Genomic DNA, 22858 nt, shown 5'->3' with positions numbered 1-22858 from the left:
TTTCCTTCGGATCTTCAATTATGTAAAAGTCATCGTCAAAGATGTCCTCTTCCGGATCTATTTGCGCTGTCCTGAGTACGTCTCTGTTCTCTTCAGTTCTTTGGAGTTTCAGACACAGAAAGTCATTGCCGTTATTTTTTCTGAATATCTTGTTGATTTTAGGGAACATACTAGGGTTACTGGAATTAACTGACCAGATCTTGTGATCACAGTACTTGTTAATTGATAAGCTTTAGTTCTGCTTTAATAACAGATTGATATTTTTTATTGACGACTTCAGTGTCCCAGTAGTGTGGGTCTGTAAGTCGTCTGTATAAGTTTTTAAATCTTGTCAATAACCCACTCTTGTGCTTACGTAGTGTGTCAATAGTCGAGTTTCTGTAAGCGTCCATTTGGTCTCGTTCTTTGTACTTTGGTATTGTCCGTTCCATCGTTCGTTTTATTGTTGTGTCCATCTGTTGTAAATGTTGGTCAATTTCTGTAATCGCCCTAATCATCACGCCACGGGTACTACACTAAACACATCTAACTTGCATTGTATACATCCTGGAAAGAAAATACTGAAAATATTTTGTATATTAAAAATGTCCACATTCACGCTGCATTCATCAATTTCACTGGACAATAATCTGAAAAAGATTAAATGATGGAAAAAAGATAACAAAAATTACACTACTTATTTCATGTTTATTTTATGTATAAAATCACATATATATCTCTAATGCCATATTCAAAAGAAAAATATTCGTTCTTTTTGTTTTGTTTTTGTTTTTTGTTTTTGAATGATCAATAATAAATTTTTTCATAACATTAAATATATAATGACGACCAGATATAGCCAATTTATAATGTCTAAGCATCCTAACGAATGTTTAATTTGTAAAACAATGTGCATATAATTTCAAAATATTGTTTTTATTTTTGTTTGTTTGTTTTGTATAATTTTTAAGATTATTATAAACTTGTTCAATAGCTAAATGTCTGGCAATGTATATATTTATCATCTTTATTGATAAGGATAATTATTATTTATGAGTTTGTTTAAAAAATATATTCATTGCATGTAAAATAATAGAAGTACAACATAAGTTATTTGTTTTTTTTTTAATATTAATGTAATTCAAATAAAATATTGTTAAATGAAGAAAAATAAATTCTTGAAACAAATGGAATATTTAATTTAAAAAAGAAAAAGGAAATGTTTTAAAATGTAGTCTGGTTTTTAATTTAAATTTAAAGCCGGTACTTTGTTAATTGTTATTGATGTTACAACGTCTTTATTCATTTAGATCACTTTGTGTTCTTGTGTTTTTAAACTAAAGGCTACGTTATACTTTTGTATATGTACGAATAAAATAGCCATTTAAATAATAATGTCCTTTAACATTTATCATATAGATTATTAAATTTACATCGATTCAAAACAGAAAACAAACAATGTGGATTAAGATTTGTTTTAACATCAATATTTATGTTTAAATTCATGATAAAAAGAAATGGGAAATTACAACACAAAACGACGACGACTGATGCGGTGCCCTTTTCGTAGTTTCGAGCTGTTGCAGTTTGTCTTCGTCTTTATCTTCGTCATCGGTATAAACTTAGTTTGAAGTTATGTATGTATGTAAAAACAGACAAATATTTGATATATGTATTTTTTATATATATATATATATTCCTACTTATGTATGTATGTATTGTTTATGTGATTCTGATTCTAATCCTGATCACAATCAATTAAATTAAAAAAAAAAAAAGAATTTTTGAAAGCTTTCCTTATCAGAAAAGATGAGCTTCTATTTCACCAGATTCTAGCTTATAAATAATAAGTTATATTATAAATATAAATATATATATATAAGTTTTTTATTACTGCTTAAATGTAAGAGTACATTCATCAACTTCGGAGTTGAGAATAAATTTAACATATTCCACAGCTTTTTCCGATGTCTCCGAATGTCCAAGATATAAAAACTTAATAAACTCAATTTCAACCAAACTTCTTAAGGTTACCAAAATGTCAGCATCATTTTCGCTCATAGCAAATTTAATCCAACTGTCTAAAGAAAGCGTGCTCGTCCGTGCAATTTGTTCGTTATTTTCATCATTGGTTTGTTCTTCTTCGTCGCCTTGCGTTTCCACCAAATGCTCTCGGCCACACTGCAATGCGATCATGACAGGCGGTACTAATGTGTTCATATTGATGCTGTAGTTGTTGAAGAGTTTGGATTTCTCATAGAAGACAAGCCAATCGTATGGTAGCTTATTGGCGAATTCTTTGAGTGACTTCTTTCCTGGTGGATTGAGCGATGAACTCCGCTGCAGGAGTAGCTGTTTGTCGGTGCCCGATTTGATGTTCATTCGTTTGCGATCGATTAGGGCAATATTTGGATAGAGACCGGCCAGCAGGCAAAGACGAATTAGATTCCAATCATAGTTATTTGAATGACCCGGTGTAATTGAGTACTTGCTGACAATAACATCGTGAATCTGTTTTCGTGTTGAGCAGAATATCTCCATGCACGGCATGGAAAGGAAGTGCTTATTGCAAAATTCTTGTTTTCTTCTCCTGTTATTTCTTATAGACATATATGAATCATACAGAACGAGGATTCCCATCTGGTCACTGTAATAGTCGCCAGAAAGTGATTTGCGCTGAACCGATGCGGTCCCGTGAAGAGCCCGATCGGTGGGTAATATAAAAGGGTCTTTGACCGAGTGGAAAGCCACTATTGTGGTCAGTGGCTCGACGCACTTAAAGAATATGCCGTACATTAGGGCTTTGCCCAACTGCACATCTACGGGTATATCCACTAAGTGTCTACCCAATTCGGTTATAAGTTCGTCATCAGTGAAGACGCCGATGATTTTGAGCTTCTTTACGGCATTTTGCACAATTAGGCCTGAGGGCGGGTTGAGTGCTCGCGATAAGAAACTTTGAACGTCTGATTGTGGATCAAACGATTTGGCATAGAGACAAATTTCCGTCAATGGAATGCGCATGAGTTCTGGAATGCAATGCGGGCTCATTTGATAGAATCTTTCATGCGAATACAATCTGTAGCATACTCCGTTTTGCGTGCGTCCAGCGCGTCCGGACCTCTGTCGGGCATCTGCTTGGGAGATCCACACGGAGCGCAATTCGGAGGATGATGTCACCACGTCGTGCGTTTTCATCTTAACCTTGCCCGAATCTATTATGTATGCGAGATCCGGAATTGTGATTGACGTTTGTCCTATGTTGGTGGACAGGATGATTTTGCGATTGCGTTGCGGCTGCAGTGCCATTCGCTGATCGCTCGATTCCATTTGACCATGCAAAATGAACATTGTGTATGTTCCCGAGGGGAGGGTGCTTTCTATTAAATCCCTCTGCATTACAATGTCATTGTAGCCCGGCAAGAAAACCAATATGGCGCCCGGATGTTTGCTGCGATAAAGTCCCTCGATCAGAGACAGAATCAAATAGTGATCGACTTCGTTATCATCGTGGAACTGCTGGGCATAAGCGGAGAGCAATGTTTGCTTTTCCATGATCTGTAAATCGTTATTTTGATGAGACATTCCCAGCAATTTCAAACAAATGCCATCCTCAAATGCCGCAGCATAGGTCAGAGCCGATTTTCCCGAAAAATCTCGAATATTGATGTCGGCATTAAGTTGAAGGAAACGCTCAAGATATCGTGGAAGATTGCACTGAGCGGCAGCTATGAGTGCGGTTTTTCCACTCTTCGAATGACATAAATCGATGGCAACGCCCTCGTTCTCTATGTAGTATTGCAGTTGATCGAATAATTCAATTGTACTCTCCAACCTTCCGCTCGCCTCTAATATCTCATTGATTATAAGATCGAAGTTTGTTTGTGTGTGTATATCGGCTTGAACTTTTTTAATTGGTGCGGCTGCAGCTAGACGCAAATATTTCTCCATCAACGAAGAACGATAGCCAGTGTGGAAAAGTATGTCTTCCAAATGGTAGATTTTAACATTGTAGCCTTGTCCGGGTACGTTAACTATGGGGCAATCGTTAAAGAACGATGACAGCAAATTAATGTCCATTGTAGCTGACATCAGAAGGACTTTAAGGTTTTTATTGTACTTGAGTTGTTCTTTGACGGTTATCAAAGTGAAATCGGTGTCTTTGTCACGCTCGTGGATTTCATCAATGATTAAATGGGTGATTTTTTGGAAAAAGTCTTTTGCATCTCCCATAATAGATCGCAAAACACAACCACTCGTTGTGTAGATAAGATTTGTAGTTCTTCGCATGCGACCTGAAATAAAATTTTGTTAGATATAATATAAATGATCTTGAAAAGTACTATGAATACAGAACAATTAATGGATCCGTTAAGAATATTGAATTCGATATTTTCATAACTTGAAGTTGTTATCAAAGAATAGTTATTTTCGTAATTTATTCTTAGCGGTCCAAGAGAATTATTGACGTTTTAGTTGAATAAAGGATTTAGAGATTACAACAATCAAAGAGTTTGTTGTCACGAAAAGTTTAATGGTTTATGTAACGGGTTCAAATGTAATGAGAAGGTTCAGTCAGGTTGCTTGTTCGGCGGAAAGATCAAAACAAATGTAGGTCCTTACGTCAAAATCAATGTGGACTAACTTTTAAGCTGTAAATTGTATACAACGTCGGAAGGGAAATTTAAACTAATTTTGTATTTGTGTTAAGCCAATCAGAATGGTTCGACTACGTAACCGCTAGCTTAGTGAATGTCGTTACTGAAGCTCAATTATGCCTCACCATCATTTTAAATATGGACCATCTGATATGCCTTTCACAGAACCTGCATTTTCTTTCTAAAAATTATCGTTTATGTACAAGCAAAATTCCTCTAGCTTATTTTGAACTTGAGGGTCCTCTTAAGGTATATTAGATTTACTTCTTTTCATTTTCCTTTGGTCAAAATGCTACTCTCATAGATCTTGTATATTATTAAAAAATAGGGAAGAGTTTCGGAGGGTATCAGATTTTGATCCTTCAGAAACTACTTCAATTGAACGGTCCAAAGGATAATTTCTAACGTAACAAAGAAGAGATTTATCAATAAAAAAACCTTTGAAATATTAAGTGCAATAATTTATACTATTCTGTAAGGGTAATCATAGGATCACCAGTGGACCTATTGCTACGAGAGCCATACTGCCGGCCATTAGGTTAGTTTGGGTTGAAGTGGCTGTCCAAGATGGAAACGGACATACTTAGGCCAGTTTAATGGCCTATTGTGATACCACATGAATCTTGAGGCTTCGTCCTAAGCTTAATGGATTCAGTTTGAGTCCCTTACAAAACGTGAGAGGCAGATTATGCTGATATGATTTAGATCGTTGAAGAAGAATTCTCCTAGGTAATTCTTGCGTTTTCGAGCCAGAGCAGGGCATGTACAGAGAAGATGAAGAACTGTTTCCTCCTCTTCCTCGTCCATACAACTTCTGCAAAAGTCATTTGAGAATGCGCCCAGTCTCGTGGCGTGCTTTCCTATTAGACAGTGTCCGGTTATGACACCTATTATCGAGCTTATATGTGATCTGTTTAGAGAGAGCAAGCACCTTGAACGTTTTAAATCCAGTGTTGAACAGATGTTTTATGTGACCTGACACATGGTGATGTTGTTCCACCTGGTGCCTGCCCTCCTCACAGCGTCTTGCATTAGCAACAGTTTACAAGAAGCGATTGGTATGCCAGTACGTGCTAAACGTGGCGAGTTCATCTGCTTTACAGTTACCTGCAATGTCTCTATGGCCCGGCACCCAGCAAAGGTGAATATTAAACTGTTGTGCCATCTCCACTAGAGATAATCGTCAGTTATGGACTGTTATAGAGTTTGTAGAGTCAGAATCCAGGGATTTGATAGCAGCCTGACTATCTGAGAAAATACGGATATCAGACGTTGATATCACGTTTTCTTTAAGCCAGGACAAGACTTCCTTTATCGCCAAAACTTCCACCTGAAGGCGGAATTAGAAACTTAATTTCACCCATCAACCCCTTCTATTGTTTTTGAACCATCTTTATGAAAATTGATTGCCCCATCTTCCAGAAATGTCCATCCTCCCAGAAAGATCTGGGAGGTATAGAAATCTGGAAATTTCTGTCGAACTGCAGTTGGGGAATGGTGTAGTCTGTGTGCTTTGGAAATGATTCTAAATACCTAAGAATGTTAGTCCACTGCGACGAAGGTTTGAGGCGAATAGCAGAACTTGCAGATATTTGTTTGCAAAATATGTCAAGAGGTGTTAGGTAGATTTAGGTGTCCAGCGATCCGCTTATACATAGGCAAGCTGAACGTTGGACTTCATTTCTTTTATGCCGGTTTATACCTTTCTCCAAAGCAGTCTACCATACTGCCACACCGTTCATTAAAATCGGTCTGATTACCGATGTGTGATTCTGGGTTGTGAGTCCCCTTTATTACCAATAGCTTTTTTGCAAGAAAAGAGAGGTACAGTAGTTTTTTTGATTCTTTCCTGTACGTTGCGTTTTCAATTTATATTTTATCTAAGACAAGACCCAGGTATTTAGCCTCGGCTGAGAATTTTAATTGGATTCCTTTAATATAGGAAGGATTGACAAATGGAATTTTGTATCTCCTCGAAAATAATACTAAATCGGTTTTGTGTGGGTTAACACCCAGTCCACACATTTTGTAAGAGTTTTTTAAGGTATTAAGATGCTTTCCTGACACTGCTATAGCAACGTCGTCCGCATAGGCTATCACTCTGAAGCCCTTTGACTAGTTAGGATTTCATTCACCACTAGGTTCCAAAGGAGAAGGGATTGAACACCACCTTGCGGTGTCCCTCTACTAACGAATCGTCTGCCCGAAGAGTTGCCCAGTTTTGAGTTGACTATTCTGCTAGTTGGTATTAAATGAATTAATTCCCGAAGCGAACTCTCTACATTTAGAGATGTTAGTGAACATGTGATTGCAGATATGTCCACGTTGTTAAAGGCATCTTCGATGCGTTCAAATATTCTGCCGTACAAATATATTGAAATTATCTCTTATTCTTCTGCCTTCAATTTGCTCGTACCGTTCTTCATTTCCTTGCAAATTAAACCAAATTCCAAAAATTTAGTTTTGTTTTTAAAACTGTCAAACAACTCGATATTACTTCGAAAGTACACAATTTTTTGAAAACAAGTTGGTAAAACCGGCATCCGATTCTACTTTCATACGTAGTACGATTTGAAAGTAGAATCGGAAATACGTTTCGAATAGAATCAAGTTACATAGTAGGGCCTCTGTTTCCAATCAACTCGGAAAGCGAGCTTTTTGAGGAGAACAGATTTAAAAGTTTACCCAGTGGTTTTGCCCGCGAAAAAAAAATACCTCTTCGAAACAATAGCGAGGATACTACCCGGGGCAATGTATTTGTGGATGTCGAGGTCTTTAAGAAGATTCGTTTCATAGAATCGTTTGTGCTGTCAAGCAGAGGAGAAGTCGTGTCACTCATTGGCAGCATGGAATTAAGAGCAAACTATGCTGCAATCAAATTGGTATATAAGTCGAGCCAAAGGAGTGTCATAGTGTGATTACAGGTCTTTCTAGCTTGTTTGATCTTCTGGTTTTTCTTAAAAGGGTTTAGCTTTTTAAATCCGAAAACTTAGATCTTTTATCCTAAAAACTTCTTTACAACTCGAACGAGTTTTTTTTGTCGTTTAATACATTTAACCCTATTTAAAGAATTAATTTTTTAACTATTTCGGCTAAAATCTATGTCACTCTCAAGGAAACATAGTCACCTGTTAGTTCCTGAAGAAGACGTTGAGACCTTTGCAGTTAGCTTTCTCTTATGGCATTACATTTGACTACCATATGGTCATACAGATCCTAGAATCTTGATGTCTTTTCTATAGAAGATCATTCATAGATCTTAAACTTGTCATTTCAAAGTTTAGGTTAGGCTTCTCTAAAGTAATCTTCATCATTATTCACTTAGCTACAAAACAAAATATATCGTCTAACTTTCATTCATCTTTATACTCTATCATATAATCAACTGCAACTCTGATCGTCGGTTGGTATTGTTGCTGTCGGCCCTTTGAAGCCAGCAGTTACAGGAATTGTCTCCTTTTTATATACCGACTTCTATCAACCTTGGTCATTTCTTTAATCCCTATAAAATCAATTTTGAACAATTAAAACTTACTTTCTAAACGTATTTGGTAGCCAACAGTTTCACCAATGGGCTCGCAGCGTTCTTCGGCAACTCGATTGGCCACAGTCACAGTTGCGATACGTCGCGGCTGTGTGCAAATAATACGACACGGCTTATTGAACCGTGTACACTCCTCTAGAATGTACTGGGGAACCTGGGTTGTCTTTCCAGAGCCAGTTTGGCCATTTATAATAGCAACCTTCATTCAAAATTTATTTTGGATTATTTATTTGAACAAACAACAAAAACAAATTACTTACAGAATTATTACGCAGCACTTCCATAATTGCACTCTGATACATGGCAATTGGCAAATCCATTCTGTCTCGCTGCATTTGTAGATTAACTCTGGGTGGTCGTGGCGGAACCAGACGTGGACCCAGTTGCAGCAACAAGCAACCCTTGCGGAAAAGACTGCGTTCTTTTTCGCAATTGTCGATGCTCTCCTCAAGCATTTTCTCCCTGAGTTCTTGCAAAAGGGGTTTGTCGAAATAAGTTCTAGTCTCATCGGACAATCCCAAAAGTTTGGTGTGTCCGAGAGTTATTCGTTTCGCGCGTAGACTTATGTGTAGTTCGCGTTTATCTTTGCTGCCAAAGCTCTTCGATTTTAAGCCAATAGATGCCGCATATTTGTGCAGAAACTTTCGGTGATCATTGGGCAGGGCGGTTAGAATGAGGGTTTCGGCTTCTCCGTAATCCAGAAAATGGGTTATTTTAGCTTTGAGTTCGCGTTGGACATTTCGGGGCAAATTGTTGTTTTCTTTGGACCTTGATTGCTGCTGCTTATTTGAATTATTAGCCATTATCCCAAAGGCAAAGGGTACTGCTGCTGGAAAATTGCGCACAAAAAATCCTCTCAAGCACAGAAATTCAAGTGGAAATGTGCGAAATTGTTTTATTGAAGTTTATCGTGTATTATTGTAAAAACAAATATTGATGCGATGTTATTTTTATTGTTTTTATTTGTGAAAAACAAGCAAAAAGAATTTTGCAATTTTTGTAGTTAAAATATACAAATTAGTTTTGTGGGTACCGTATACACCATTCCGTATGGAGTATGGAGCTGTCACATCGATTATATAGAACTATCTCCCTCTTTCATAAATAATCAAAGAAAAAGGTTTGTTTGTTTGAATATTTTGATAGAAGTTTCAGAAACAAAATAAAGGTGCGTTTAAATCTCGTATTTGTTTTTTCTTGTATATCGTAAACTTACAGTTGAACGAGATTGTTAAATGATTTCATTCATGGCAATCTATTTTCATGAATATCAATGGAATTTGGGTTTATAGCTTGATTTAAAGCAAATGAAACAGATAAGCTGTTCGTTCATGACTAATCTAAATAGTTCATCGATACTATTTGGCAGGTTTCATTTTGGAGTGTTTGTTTTTTTTTTCAGACGTTATAATCATAAATAAGCTTTTCAGGTTGGTCCAGTCATTTGGATTACTAGAAAATTTAAAAAAAAGAAGTCAAATTAATTAGACCAACAAAGAGTGCCTTATTAGCGCAAATACACAATAAACATATCGTAGAATTACACGATTTAATAATCCGATGAGTAGGTTTGCTACGGAAGGAAACAAATGTCAGTATTGACAATTATTATCTTTAGGCCTAAGCGTACTCCAAATTCATACGTTTATAAAGTGTATTCGAGAGATATAAAATTTCATGCAAATTTAAAAAATGATCAAACTGTACTTTTCACATATTTGGCAGATTCCTTCAACACTCTTCCACTTATCTCAATAAAAGTAAAAATTCAAAATATTTGCTTTATGTTCAAAACCAATCGAAATATGGAGAGTTTAAAAAAACTGATGCTCTGAAGATCATACTTGTGTTCCGCAGTTGGTATTCAATGTTGTGTTTATTTTTCAAATTAAACTCATTTTTTTTATCCATTCAGTTAATAGTTCTACAATTTCTAATGCGGCATATACATTGTTCAAATGCTTGTCAAGCATGTGAGAGTGTATTAGTTAATTTTGTTTGACGTGTCGTATACACACATCATGCATAAGCTTGATTTATATTTATTTGTTTATCCGAATATATTAGGGTGCTGGTATGATCGGGAGAAATCACCTGTGTTTGCGCTGATGTTGATTGATATGATAAATCATTAATATTTGGTGAAGATACTCTTGGTTCATTTATTATAAAATTTCGAATTTTACTTGAGGTTGATGAGGAATTTTGAGCAGATATACTATCATTTAAAAAATCGGATACTGATGGATTATGCAGAGATGGAAACGATTTTTTGAAATTTGAAAAAATCTTGCGCTTGACACAGGCGTGCTTGTCCTGCTAACGACACTTAGATGCATTGAATTTCTGTGCAATCCACCCATTTGAGCTTTAAATAATATGTCGTTGATGAATTTTTCTGCAAACATTCGTTGCGTTTCTTCCAATTTTTTAAGTTTTAATGCCCATTTATCTGCAACTGCTCGAAATTCATTCTTTGGCTCTGACAATCGCTTGGCTGCTAGAATTATTAATTCGTCACTTAGATTTGACTTTTTTCGTTTTCTTGGCGCTTCTGCTTCGACTTCCTTAAAATATAAAAACATACATATGTACATATTTAATGTAAGTTTGCATTAGACATAATTCAATTTTTTCTTCATAGACGCCTACATCAAAAGAAGATTGGCAAAAAATTGCGGACGACTTTTTTTATCGGTGGAATTTCCCGAACTGCTTAGGAGCGTTGGATGGGAAGCATATAGCAATAAGAAAGCCTGCCGATTCTGGTTCATTTTGACAGTCGTCAACGCGAATTACGAATTCGTTACAGCAACGAATATTTAACTATCGGTTAAGCCGCGCTCGTCGAATCGTAGAAAATGCTTTCGGTATACGGTTTCACGATTCGGAGTGCTTCAAAGAACTATTCCACTTTCACCAGAAAAAGTTCAAACTGTCGTCCTCACGTATTGCTATTTACACAACTTTTTGCGAGCTAAAACATCAAACCAGTATTTTCAATCGGGCTCTGTTGATCAAGAACTGTTACACAATGGAACTATTGATCGAGGAGCGTGGAGAAGGCAATGTGATATAGCTTCTTTAGAAAATACATTATTTCGAAATTCAACAACTAACTCAAAACTGATCAGAGAATCCTTTTGCGATTACTTCAACAATGAAGGTCAAGTCTCTTGGCAAAATAAATTCTTAAATGGCCAATAAACTGTGTTAAAGTTTATCTAAATTATAAATGCAAATTTCAATAAAATAATACTCACTTCTGTAATATTTTCTTTAAATTCTATACTGCTTCTTGACTGAATTGTGCCTCATTATCACGCAAAAAATCCATTGCATCGAAATAAAAAAGTGTTATTTCATTTTCCTAGGTGAGTCCATTCTCCAATCCCGAAATTCGTTTTAACTCCCTCCTATAATTTGTTCGCAAGGTATTAATTTTTTGAGAAACATCTTTAGCTTCAGGATACTTCTCTTGATATTTTTTGAGAAGCTTTTCATATTGGTTATTTTTCAAGTCTCGATTGGCGTATTCTTTCCCTTATATACTCCACAACGAACGATAGACTGCCATAAACTCCAAAATGAAAGATTTGTTTTCCATAATTAGTTTTCCGATACCCGATGTTTCCTCTTCGACAAATATTAAAAAATAAGCTTGATTGATCAAGCAATCAATTTCGAATATACATTATGTCAATGCTGTCTATCTGATTGAAGAAAAATCAAAACATTTTGATTTTGCTTCAAGCATACACACATTGTATACGTGTTTCATTTTAACTAATGCTCTTTCACAAGCATTTGAACAATGTACATATGTATATGCCGCATTAGATCTTAAAAAATCAAACAATTTGGACAGACAAAAGGATTTCTGTATTTTTGTATGTCAGAACTCTTATAGGGTTTTCTATGGGTAAATTTAGATTTTTTTCAAAAATTGATTTTTTGTGGCGAATGGAACACAACTGGATCTGTTTATTGCTTGTCATTGCATTTGTGTAACTTTGTGAACATGCTATGGAGTGCGGTAGATCTGTCAAATTTCCAGCTAAACATTTTTCAACAGTTGTATTAGTACTTATACATATAGTCGTGCTCATACAATAAAGCCAACAATATTATAGCAAAAGATTTCGTGGGAAATGAAGAAACTTAACACAATGATAAATTAATTTATTTATGCAAAATATACATTTAGTAACTGGAAGTTTACATGATATTTTATTTAAAAAAAATATCTTTGAAAAACTTATTACTGTATGATATTTTTTAATCGATTTTGGAAGTGGACATATAAGTAAGCTATCTGCATTGAAGTACGTTTATAAATACCTAACACTATTGAGGGCAAATTTTGTACCTTCTTTGCAGCTAGTATTAAGTTAAATATCCTTTCTGTTTTATTACTTCTGCGTATCTTTTTTGCATTCTACCTACAAGCAATGAACACTGGGCAGGAGTTATTTTTGAGCACTCTTTTTTAACAAATGTTCCAAAACGAACCCTTTTCTATAGCCGCAACTGCTTTTTTTGTGATACCCCATAGATTTTCTATGGAATTCAGATCCGCGATCTGAGCAGGCGTGTCCAGGACTTAGATTGAATTTGATTCAAACCAGGATTTAACGACCCGAGAGTAATGCTTCGGGTCGTTGTCCTATTGAAATATCAAGCCCAACGGTAAATTGTCAGCATAATCACTATTTAAATGACTGTCCAAAATGTCCTTGTACATTTCCCCTATCATATTTCCATGAATTTGCAACAATGGACCAACTCCTGATGATATAAAACATCCCCAAACCATCAGGGAAAACCATCCATGTTTTACAGTTTTTTTGTGTATTTCGGGTCCAATTCTTTTAATGGCGTCACATACTGTCTTCGTCACTGCCAAAAATGTTGAACTTGGATTCGTCGCTCCACACGACCAAATTCTAAAAATTTGGACTTTTATAAAGTTGTTCTTTAAGCAAACTTCATTCTTTGAGCAATATTTTTTTTTGACAGGTTGGGCTTACGTTTAGCGATTAGTCCATTCAATTTTTTTCTTGAAGTCGCCTTCGTATGGTTCGATAGATAGATATATTTATTTGTTTATAAGCTTAGCTTTTATAAAATTGATTGGCAATATGTAAATATTACATTATTTCATAAGGTAAGTGCAATATAATTTCAATTCATCTAACAGAACAATAAGGTAAGATATATAAGCAACAATTATAAAGAAAATAAAAAAATAATTACTTTTATTACTTAACCTGAAACCTGGATTTATCATTCGTTAAGGATAAAAGCTCTTAAGTTAAGCGAGTTTCTTACATATTTATATATATTCAGTGCAACGTTTTGATCTTCAACTTTCATTATACTATTCATGTCAGTTAAGTTCATAGGGAATAGGAAGTAGTTTCTAACTGCATTAAAAATTGGACATCCTAAAAGGAAGTGTTCAATTGTATCATCTTCATATGTATTACACAATGTGTAAATGTTCATTGGGTCAAATATATGTCTATCACCGTGTAAAACTATTCTGTGGGCATATCTGTTCGCGCACCTAATTTGCGCTAAGACTTTATGCACGTATGGTTAGCAGGATGAATTCAGGTACAGAGCCGGTTTATATTCTGATTCTTGTATGTTCGCTAAATAAGGAGCATAATAGCAGCAAGAAGTTGAGTTAGATGCCTTCCTGAAATCTTCATTTATAATGCTTCTCTTCTTGTCTTCAAGGATGCTTACAAAGTATTGACGAACAGGTAATAAGTTTTGCTGTTCCCATATATCCCTAAAATTACTCATTAAGGCGGCCTTAAATTTTGTTACCCAGTTTGGTCGTTGGGAGTTGTTATGGGTTCTCAAGATTTCGTTGTAACACTTTTTAATTATAGGCGCTCATCAGAGGCATTCAACATTTTTTCCCAGAAATGCAAAGCTCTTTTCGCTATCTCGTAATCTAATGGAAGTGTACCAGTTTCTAAGCGAACCACATTGCTTTGTGTGTTTTTAGCTAGACCAAGCAACTTCTTTTAAACTGAAGTTTGAATAACTTCAATTTTGTCTCCAGCTTCCAGACCCCATATCTCCGCACAGTATAGTAAAGTCGGATTAATTGTTGAATTATAAACTTTGATTCTTCCTTCCCAGTTTTCCATGTAAGGGCTCCTCATAGCTTTTTCGGTTACTGCTGCTGCTGCTCTTGCTTGAAGACATTCATAGTTTCATTCCAAGATCCAGTTCGACTCAAGGTTATTCCCAGATATTTAAAGCTATCTACAACTTCAATTGAGTCTTCTTTATATGCAAATCTTTCCGGACATGATGATATTTTTCTTTTTGCAAAGTTTACTATCTTCGATTTTTCAGTATTTAATGTCATATCTTTTGCTGTAAAATATTTTTCAAGTGATTTCAGAGTTTTTCTTAAATGAAGCTCAGACTGAGCGAAGACAGCAATATCGTCGGCATATGCTATCAGGATAACATTTGTTGTTTCCGAAATGTCTATTCCTGTAAGGCCCTCGATTCTTAAGAATTCTTCCAAATCATTTATATATAAGTTAAATAGGAGGGCACTTGATGGATCACCCTGTAGAACACTCTTTGTGACATTCGCTTCTTCTGTTAGGCCACTTGTTGTCTTGATAGCAATTTTGGTTTTCACATATATGTTTTGAAATGCATGTATTATTTTCCCACTTGCTCCAATGGATCTCAGGTGGGTCCATAGCTTATCGTAATTCACACTATCGAATGCTCCTTTAAGGTCAACAAAGACTACAAAAAAACTTCCTTTCTTTTTTACAAGAGTAATATCTGTTATTGCAGTTAGGATAAAGAGGTTATCAGCACAACTTCGTCCTTTTCTGAAACCGTTCTGGAATTCAGGAATTAGTTGCTCTTCTTCTGCCCACTCTTGAAGACTGTTTGATAGGATTTGGGTGTAAACTTTCACCAAAGCATTTTCGATCGCTATAGGTCGATAGTTCGTTGGTAGAGATTTATCACCTTTTTTAAATATCATTGTAATGCCTGCTATAAAATGCCTGATAGGTTTCTTCCTTCGTTATCGAACAGGCTTTGAAAGAAAGAAAGTAAATATTCACACCATAGGTTTGGTAGATGCTTAATGAACTTGTTTACAATCCTATCCGGACCCGCGGATTTATTATTGCGCAGCCCAAATATTACTGTTATAAGCTCGTCCATGCTTATGTCTCTATCAAGAAATGGATGATACGTATCGGCAAAAAGTCTATACACTACCTCATTGCCACTATACATATCCTGGAGGTAATCGTCCCAAACTTCCTTCGTAATATGGTTTCGAGCAATAGAATTCGGTTGGATGCTTTTGATTGCTCTCCAAAAATCTTTGCTGTTTTTTGTGTTTTGAAGTTGTTGTGTTAGGTCCTTATTGGATTGTTTTTTAGCGGAGTTCAAGGTTGATACGTATAATTTCCTGCTGGAGATGTACTCTGATCTTTTGTTTATGTTATTAGGGTCTTTTCGATAACTTCTCAATTTCGTATGGTTCTTGCTGATAATTGAACATCATAGTTCTTCTCCATTTGGGCTCTCAAAGGTTTGTTGTTTTTTAAAATATTAAACTGCGTTCCTAACTTTACCTCTATCAAAATCTAGTAATTTGCTTACTTTTATAACTTTTGGGTACTTTTCGAAGCATTTGACAATAATTGGCTTAATTGTATGACCAGATCAGATTTGATCTTAAATAAAAAATAAATGAATAAATTTTGCCCCATTTATATGAAAAATTCTTACTAAAAAAAGATGATGACGACTTTGAAAATTATTCTAAATTTAAAATCGCACGTTGCAAAGAGATAATATAAAAAAGCTATCTCCAAACGTCCGAAGCCTGAAAAATTGAATGGGATTTGAAGACCTTCCTGTTTATGGCGTGATGGCACTTTAATACCATAGTTGTTGAGTTCAATCCTTGTCTGTGTAGCCTAAAGTTTTTTCTTCCCATGTACCATCTCCTGAAAGAAATTTCCAAATCATCCGAGAGTAATTCTTTTCATGAAAATTGATTTCTTAAATTATCCGTTCGGATTCGACATATAAACTGTAGGTCCCCTCCACTCCTGACAACATTACTCGCACACAGGAATGGTTGAGAGTTGTAAGTCACTAGGCCCTTTTTCTCAACGGACTGTTGCGCCACCTAATTTTTTTAATTTATAGATTGGAAACCCTTGGTTCAGGTTGAGAAACGAAGTTAAGTTTCCAGAAAATTTAAAATGACTTGTTCCAAAATTATAAAAAGAAGTCGTTATAACTTGAAAATTAAGCGGATATAGACACATTACCTATAATCCATCTTGAAATGCTTCCCTTTGTGACGAGGCTTATATGAAATATTTATCTATAAACTAAAAGTTCCAAAAAATAGCCAAACAAGAACACATTAAATTATATAAAATGTTCATAATATTCTTTATTAAACTCTAAAAACAAACTCAATCAGAATGTTAACCACATCAATCAGAGTCTTCATCTTCGTCTGACAGATCATCTTCATCATAGTCACTATCAGTCAGTTCATCTGAATCCAATTCACCTTCGGTTCCTACTCTTAGTTCTTCGATCTTCCTTAGCAAGTTATCTCTTGAATGGGGAATTCGTTTGGGTATGGGTTTCTCAGCAACATCAGCCCCCTCTGAACCATCGACGGCCGTGGCGGCAGGATCATCTGCTTCATTATCTTCCTCCTTATTTTCAGAGTTATCCACTTCACCTTTGCGCATATAACGGAGGAATGCCCTACGTTTTCTTTCCGAAAAGGACTTTATTAATTTATCCATTTCCACTTTAAGTTTGAGTTCTTCCTCTGGCGTTGGCAATGCAGGTTCAATTTCCACCTCATCGGCCGCCTTCAAACACTTGGCACAAACTTTCGCCGATATAGCACAGTCCCGACAGAGAACATGGTAGGCTTTGCGGATGTTTCGTTGCTGGCATTTAACACAGGTTTTTGGTTGGGTAAGCGGTTTGTACTTTTTGTATTTAATTTTCCATTCTATCACATGCTTACATCGCTGGCAAACTTCAGAAATGTGCAATGAATTTATCAACTTTTGTTGTGGTGTTTTGTCGTGCAAGTCGTTCTTGAAGACATGACGATTTTTGTATTTTTGTGTACGCGTCCGTACTGCGTTCCCCTTCTGTGAACTCATCCTGGATTTGAAAACAAAATGTTGAAAATAAAATTCATGAATCAGATTAAATTAAATTAATTACTGTTTATTTAAATTTAAATTCCTCCAAAACTTGATGAAGAGCAAACAATGTGCTTCGATTCGATAAACAGAAAAATATAAACTTGTCAAAATAAACATCCATAACCTCACACTTAAATGTCATTGTGGATTGTAAAACAGTGGGATACGAATGTGGACTGCAAATTAGTATACTTTTTAGTACTGTAGTTATGGTTTGTGTATTTACTAGATTATAAGTTCTGTTTGTCAACTTTTTTAAATTACATTTATCTGAGCAAGTGATATCACTTTAAATTTATTTTCCAGCATTTTTTATGAGAATTCATTTTTTATTTATTTCAATGAAATATGGGAAAATAATTTAGAACAAATTTACCTTTCTAATTAGATAAGCATTCGCAAAATTTCTTATCTCATATTTTTCTCTTTTATAAATATTTCCAGATAAATTACGAACCCAATTGAAAAAAAGATGCTCGATCTTAAATTGTGTCTTTTGGATTTGATTCGCCCTTCTGGATCGTGCACCAAACCAAAGAAAACGCTCAAGGACCTCTGCGATAAATATCCCTCTGACTTCATGCATAAATACAATAATGTCAGTGTCATTATTTTCAATGAAAATATATCGATGGCAAGTAAATATAATACAAAGAAATTCGAACAATCAGGATTTGGACAACACTTCCGGCAATATTCTTATAGAAATCGTTCAAAAAGCAGAAGCCCCAGCAGTTCTTCTACTTCTTATTGTCCATCATCGAAGTCAAAATTGGACTACGATTCGGAAGACTTCATTAGAAGTGACATTTTACGAAAAAGTCCAAGGAGAGAATGTGAATTCGAATTCACTTCGCAGGATACAGATAGTTTTGATGCGAATAATAGAACCGACGAAGCTCGAGATAAATTAGATTCATTTTGTACGCTCTGCACTTCATCGTTTAGCTACACGCAATGTTGTAGGTTTTGTGAGAACTCAACGTGTGGATGTGGTTCGAGGTGCGGTTCTGAAGGAAGTAATGGAAATAATAATAAACCGTTTTCTAAGTCAACCATCAGGTAAGAATATTTTAGTAAGTGAATTAAAAAATCACTTTCAATACAAGATGTTAATGGAGAATATGAAGAAATGTTTAAATAAAGAATTTCCATTTTGTAGACAATAAGAAAAATTCAAAATGCAGACAAAAATAATGCAGATATGAAAACGAATATGTTTTTTTGAAAACCACACCGACGGTATTTTAAATGCATACCGATCTGTCACCATTCAACAATTTTATGAATTATTAAGACCTAGGGCCCACTGAACTTAGTTGGCAGTAATGACAGTAGCTTATTATAACATGTTTTTTGGAATTACTCACAGTGACGTTCAGTGTAATTAAATGTAATACAAATTAAACAACAAAACAAAATAGCAGGCCCGTTCGCTAACTCTGTGATTTTCTGTCAAAAGTTTTATCATTTTATGTATAATTTGAAGCCCTGCCAATTTCACACGCCCTTTTAATAAATAGCACAGTACCTTAAGGTCTGTTCAAACCGAACGCGGTCTTGTGGAACGTACAAAAGTTTTCCCGTCGAGTGTCTTGGCGTCTATAAAATTATTCCTTGTTGTCCTAACAGAATGCGATCAAGAAAAGCTGTTTAAAACGGAACGTGGCGGTGATAATAAAGTTGTAGATTATACGAAGAACGTGAAGGTCAAACGTCAAAAACTAGAGTTATGTTTTGAATATCGACTAAAACTCAAAGGTATTTCTTGTTGGGAAAATCAAGAAGTAAGTTTGAGATAAAGTCTTCATATTTTTGGAGCTAAACTGGTGTGATTGTCTTGAATTGATATGGAGATATTCTAAAATATTTATAGAATGAAATTCATTTGGTTATAACTTACTTACTTAAGGTGGCGCTACAGTCCTGTGTGAACTAGGGCCTCACCCAACAAATTTCTCCATCTAGCTCGGTAACTCCCTAGGTAGATGTCTACAGTTTCGCGCTCCAAGTTGGGTGTGGTCACATTCCACTTGTGAGCGCTACCTGATCCGCGGTCTTCCTCTACTGCGCTGTCCTGTGGGTGTGGATTTGTAGACTTTCCGGGCCGAAGCATTGGTTTCCATGCGCTCAACGTGACCCAGTCATCTTAGTCGTTGGACTTTTACCCTCCTGGCTAAGTCTACGTCGCCCGTACACCTCTTTGTTCCATCTTCTCCTCCACTCCCCTTCGATGCATGCAGGACCATAGATCACACGAAGAACTTTTCTTTCGAACCGATCCAAGATGCTTTCATCCGCTTTTGTCATAGTGCATGCTTCTGCACCGTATAGCAGGACGGGGATGATAAGGGTCTTATACAGGAACACTTCGGTCCCTCGAGAGAGGACCATACGACTCAATTGCTTTCTTAGTCCAAAAAAAAAGCGGTAAGCAAGAGTTATTATTCTGCGTTTGATCTCAGCGCTGGTGTTGTTTTCTGCGTTTACAGCGGAGTCTAGCTAGACGAAGCCCTTGACTACCTCAAAGATACGTCTGTCGATGGTGACGTTTTGACGAAGACGTGTCGGTGATGTATGTCCTTTCTTGACGACAGCATGTACTTTGTTTTGCCCTCACTAACCGTTAAAACCATTTTTGCCTTCTCTGCCTCAATACTCACAAAAGCCCCATTGACATCACGCTTAGTTCTTCCGATTATGTCAATGTCATCAGCTTATGCTAGTTATTGGACAGGCTTTTGAAAGATAGTGTTTCTAGTGTTGATGTGTGAGCTCTGCACTATTCTTTCAAGCACGATGTTAAAAAAATCACATGACAGCGCATCACCTTGTCTAAAACCTTTTTTGTCATCGAAAGGTTCTGTTAAGTTGTTCTACATGGTCATCCTGACAAACGGACGAGTTTGACTTATCTCCAGCTGCTTTAAAGAGCTCGGCATTCAAGCCATTCGCTCCAGCGGTTTTATTAGACTTCAGCTTAGATATGGCAATCTTTACTTCGTCTAAGTCGGGAGGACGGGATTGTTGGCTTTCGTCATCTATGTTGAATGGATTACTTGCCTGGCAGCGGAATTCGGTTCGTCGTCATCGTTATACAGACAGCAGAAGTGGTCCTTCCATATCCTCAGCATTGACTGCAGTTCCACTATGATGTTTCCACTTTCGCCCTTGCAGCCTTCGGTTCTAGGTTTATGTACCTGTGAATTTCGTTTCACCTCTTCATAAAACTTTCGAACCTCATTCCTGCTTTTATACCTCTCAACATCTTCAACCGCACGCTTCTCATGCCCTCTCTTTTTCTTTCTGAGAAGTCGGCGTTCCTCTTGCCTCTTCTGCTCATAGAGCTCACGAGCAGCTCTCTTCCTTTTATGCAGCGCCGCTTTGCGTGCCTGTTGTTTGGCTGGGGTTCCTTGTTGGTGGCTGCTTGAAACCCAGCACATCAGAGGCGGCTTCTCTGATTGCATCTTGGCAATGTTGCCACTGGTTTTCGATACATTGTGTTGGCGGCAGAGAACTTCGAGAGAGGTTACTTGTAACTCGGTTGGAAAAGGATTTGGCGATCTCTGGCGATTGTAGCCGTTCGAAGTTGTACCTTCTACCAGCAACTCCCTGTTTAGCCTTGGGTCTGGAAATCCGAAGTGCTACCTTGGCTACAACGAGGTAGTGGTCCGAGTAGATGTAAGCTCCTCGGAAAGTTCGGACATCCGTGATGTTAGAAGCGTGTCTGGAGTCGATCAAAATATGGTCAAACTGGTTTACGGTAGATTGATCGGGAGAAGTCCAAGTTAATTTGTGGATGTTGAGGTGTGGAAAACGCGTACTGGCTACCATGATGTTTCACCCCGCAGCGAAATCTATGAGCCTGAATCCGTTGTCGGAAGTGTTGTCGTGCAGGCTGTTCTTCCCGATTATTCCACCAAAGATGTCTTCCCTTTCTAGCTTGGCATTAAAATCGCCTAGGACTATTTTAATATCGTAGCTAGGACACTGCTCATATGTTTTGTCTAAGAGCTCGAAGAACATATCTTTGGCGTTTTCATCTTTCTCTTCTGTGGGGGCGTGCGCACATTTTAGGCTAATGTTGCTGAATTTACCATTAATGCGTATGGTCATGAGGCGCTCATTGATGCACCTATAGCTCAAGACTTCTTGCCTAAGTCTGGCTCTAATGACGAAGTCGCATCCAAATAAGCGCTGTTGGTTTTCGTGGTAGCAGTCACCATACTAAATATCGCAGTTTTTCATACTCTTTTTGCCCGGCCCATCCCATCGTATTTCCTAGATGGCGGTGATGTCTGCTTTATAGCAGTCTAAGGCTTCCGCTAATTCTTCAGCAGCACGTGGTCTGTTAAGGGACCTAACATTCCATGTGCATATCCGAAGTTCGTTGTCCTTAATTCGTTTGCGTTGGTTGTGAACAGTAAATCCGTCCGTATCCGAGGCTTGTTGGTACTTCGCAACTACGAGGCTTTTACGTGGCCAGGAAGTCAAGGACGGGGAGCTGGGTAAAACCGCTCCTTATGGGCCTGGGCTCCGAATAAGTCGAAGAAGCCCTATAAGCTGCTCACTAAGCAGTTCAATCTTACTGGAACTGTGGACGCCACCATTGATTCCGTCTCGGGAATTCCTCCGCTGCCGTCCAGATAAGGAGAGAGTGCCTTAGTAAAAATACCCCTACCCCCCTCTCTCGTTTTCTGCCCAAAACAACTTTCCACAATATAAACTGTGTTATAGGGTTTCTATGGGTAAAATGAATCAATTTATTTTTCCTCTACATAGATCTGTCAAAACACAAATTTACCCCGTTTTTGCATTCCATGGGGCAAAATGAATAGATGTTTGATTTAAGATAAAATAAGCAGATCTTAATTTTTCGGCAGATTTACCCCACTTTGCACTAATTCAAATACAATTTAAACTAAATATTTAGCTGGAAATTTGACAGCTTTACCGCTCTTATTAACACGTACCGCAATTTCACTAAATACAATGACGAAAAACAACAATTCCAATCGAGTTCCATCAATTTGTAAAGGAAATCATAACTATTGGAAAACCTAACCAATTTTAAGTTTTCAAAGGTTTTTTTATAGTTGCCTATAATTCGCTACAAAATTGAAGACTAAAATTTTGCGACATCCAAAAGAACGTTGACTTAAAATTAAATTTTGTTTTTCGTTGCTCGAAGACCTGCCTGCATCTTTATTTGAATATATTTTATCATATGAAACCTAACTTTAACATGTTTAAATTTAAATTCCAGTTACACAGTGAAAGTATAAACTCCATCACCCATTGCTAAAATTTTGCGCTTTAATCAATCAACTAAAATATAAAAACACATTTTTAAGGCTTTATAAGAAACCGTATGTGTACACAAAAGTCAAGCTTATATGACCTTGTAATAGGCGTGA

The 22858-nt window shown here is 36.6% G+C and overlaps 3 protein-coding genes across 3 annotated transcripts; all 3 read right to left on the bottom strand.

The window, feature by feature from the left end:
- Window positions 1-667: 667 nt before the first annotated feature.
- LOC129946253 (3'-5' RNA helicase YTHDC2) lies at window positions 668-9241 on the bottom strand. The gene is made up of 3 exons (XM_056056380.1): window positions 8442-9241; window positions 8173-8380; window positions 668-4274 (listed from the first exon to the last, which is right to left on the bottom strand). The coding sequence occupies exons 1-3, from the start codon at window positions 8982-8984 to the stop codon at window positions 1870-1872; spliced, it is 3156 nt and encodes a 1051-aa protein (XP_055912355.1). The 5' UTR covers window positions 8985-9241; the 3' UTR covers window positions 668-1869.
- Window positions 9242-10230: 989 nt separating this feature from the next.
- Window positions 10231-11788, bottom strand: LOC129944895 (uncharacterized). Its single transcript, XM_056054556.1, has 3 exons — window positions 11734-11788; window positions 11558-11658; window positions 10231-10748 (listed from the first exon to the last, which is right to left on the bottom strand). Exons 1-3 carry the CDS (start codon window positions 11786-11788, stop codon window positions 10407-10409), a joined length of 498 nt encoding a protein of 165 aa, XP_055910531.1. The 3' UTR covers window positions 10231-10406.
- Window positions 11789-16629: 4841 nt separating this feature from the next.
- LOC129946029 (uncharacterized protein C9orf85 homolog) lies at window positions 16630-17514 on the bottom strand. Its single transcript, XM_056056041.1, has 2 exons — window positions 17461-17514; window positions 16630-17397 (listed from the first exon to the last, which is right to left on the bottom strand). The coding sequence occupies exon 2, from the start codon at window positions 17394-17396 to the stop codon at window positions 16701-16703; it is 696 nt and encodes a 231-aa protein (XP_055912016.1). The 5' UTR covers window position 17397; window positions 17461-17514; the 3' UTR covers window positions 16630-16700.
- Window positions 17515-22858: the final 5344 nt, after the last annotated feature.

This window comes from Eupeodes corollae, chromosome 2, assembly GCF_945859685.1.
Source record: "Eupeodes corollae chromosome 2, idEupCoro1.1, whole genome shotgun sequence".
Taxonomy (NCBI): domain Eukaryota; kingdom Metazoa; phylum Arthropoda; class Insecta; order Diptera; family Syrphidae; genus Eupeodes; species Eupeodes corollae.
The sequence above is the reverse complement of the archived record's forward strand: the minus strand, read 5'-3'. Positions and strand labels throughout refer to the sequence as shown.

What these genes read in the sequence shown, in the direction of transcription:
- LOC129946253 (XM_056056380.1), bottom strand. Translation starts at nt 8,984, where the DNA reads ATGGCTAATAATTCAAATAAGCAGCAGCAATCAAGGTCCAAAGAAAAC. An exon ending in AAGTGCTGCGTAATAATTCT is followed by an intron (nt 8,381 to 8,441) that starts GTAAGTAATTTG and finishes TTTTGAATGAAG; the next exon opens with GTTGCTATTATAAATGGCCA. An exon ending in CTACCAAATACGTTTAGAAA is followed by an intron (nt 4,275 to 8,172) that starts GTAAGTTTTAAT and finishes ATTTTATTTCAG; the next exon opens with GTCGCATGCGAAGAACTACA.
- LOC129944895 (XM_056054556.1), bottom strand. Translation starts at nt 11,788, where the DNA reads ATGGAAAACAAATCTTTCATTTTGGAGTTTATGGCAGTCTATCGTTCG. An exon ending in AGTCTATCGTTCGTTGTGGA is followed by an intron (nt 11,659 to 11,733) that starts GTATATAAGGGA and finishes AAAAATATCAAG; the next exon opens with AGAAGTATCCTGAAGCTAAA. An exon ending in CGGGATTGGAGAATGGACTC is followed by an intron (nt 10,749 to 11,557) that starts ACCTAGGAAAAT and finishes TTATATTTTAAG; the next exon opens with GAAGTCGAAGCAGAAGCGCC.
- LOC129946029 (XM_056056041.1), bottom strand. Translation starts at nt 17,396, where the DNA reads ATGAGTTCACAGAAGGGGAACGCAGTACGGACGCGTACACAAAAATAC.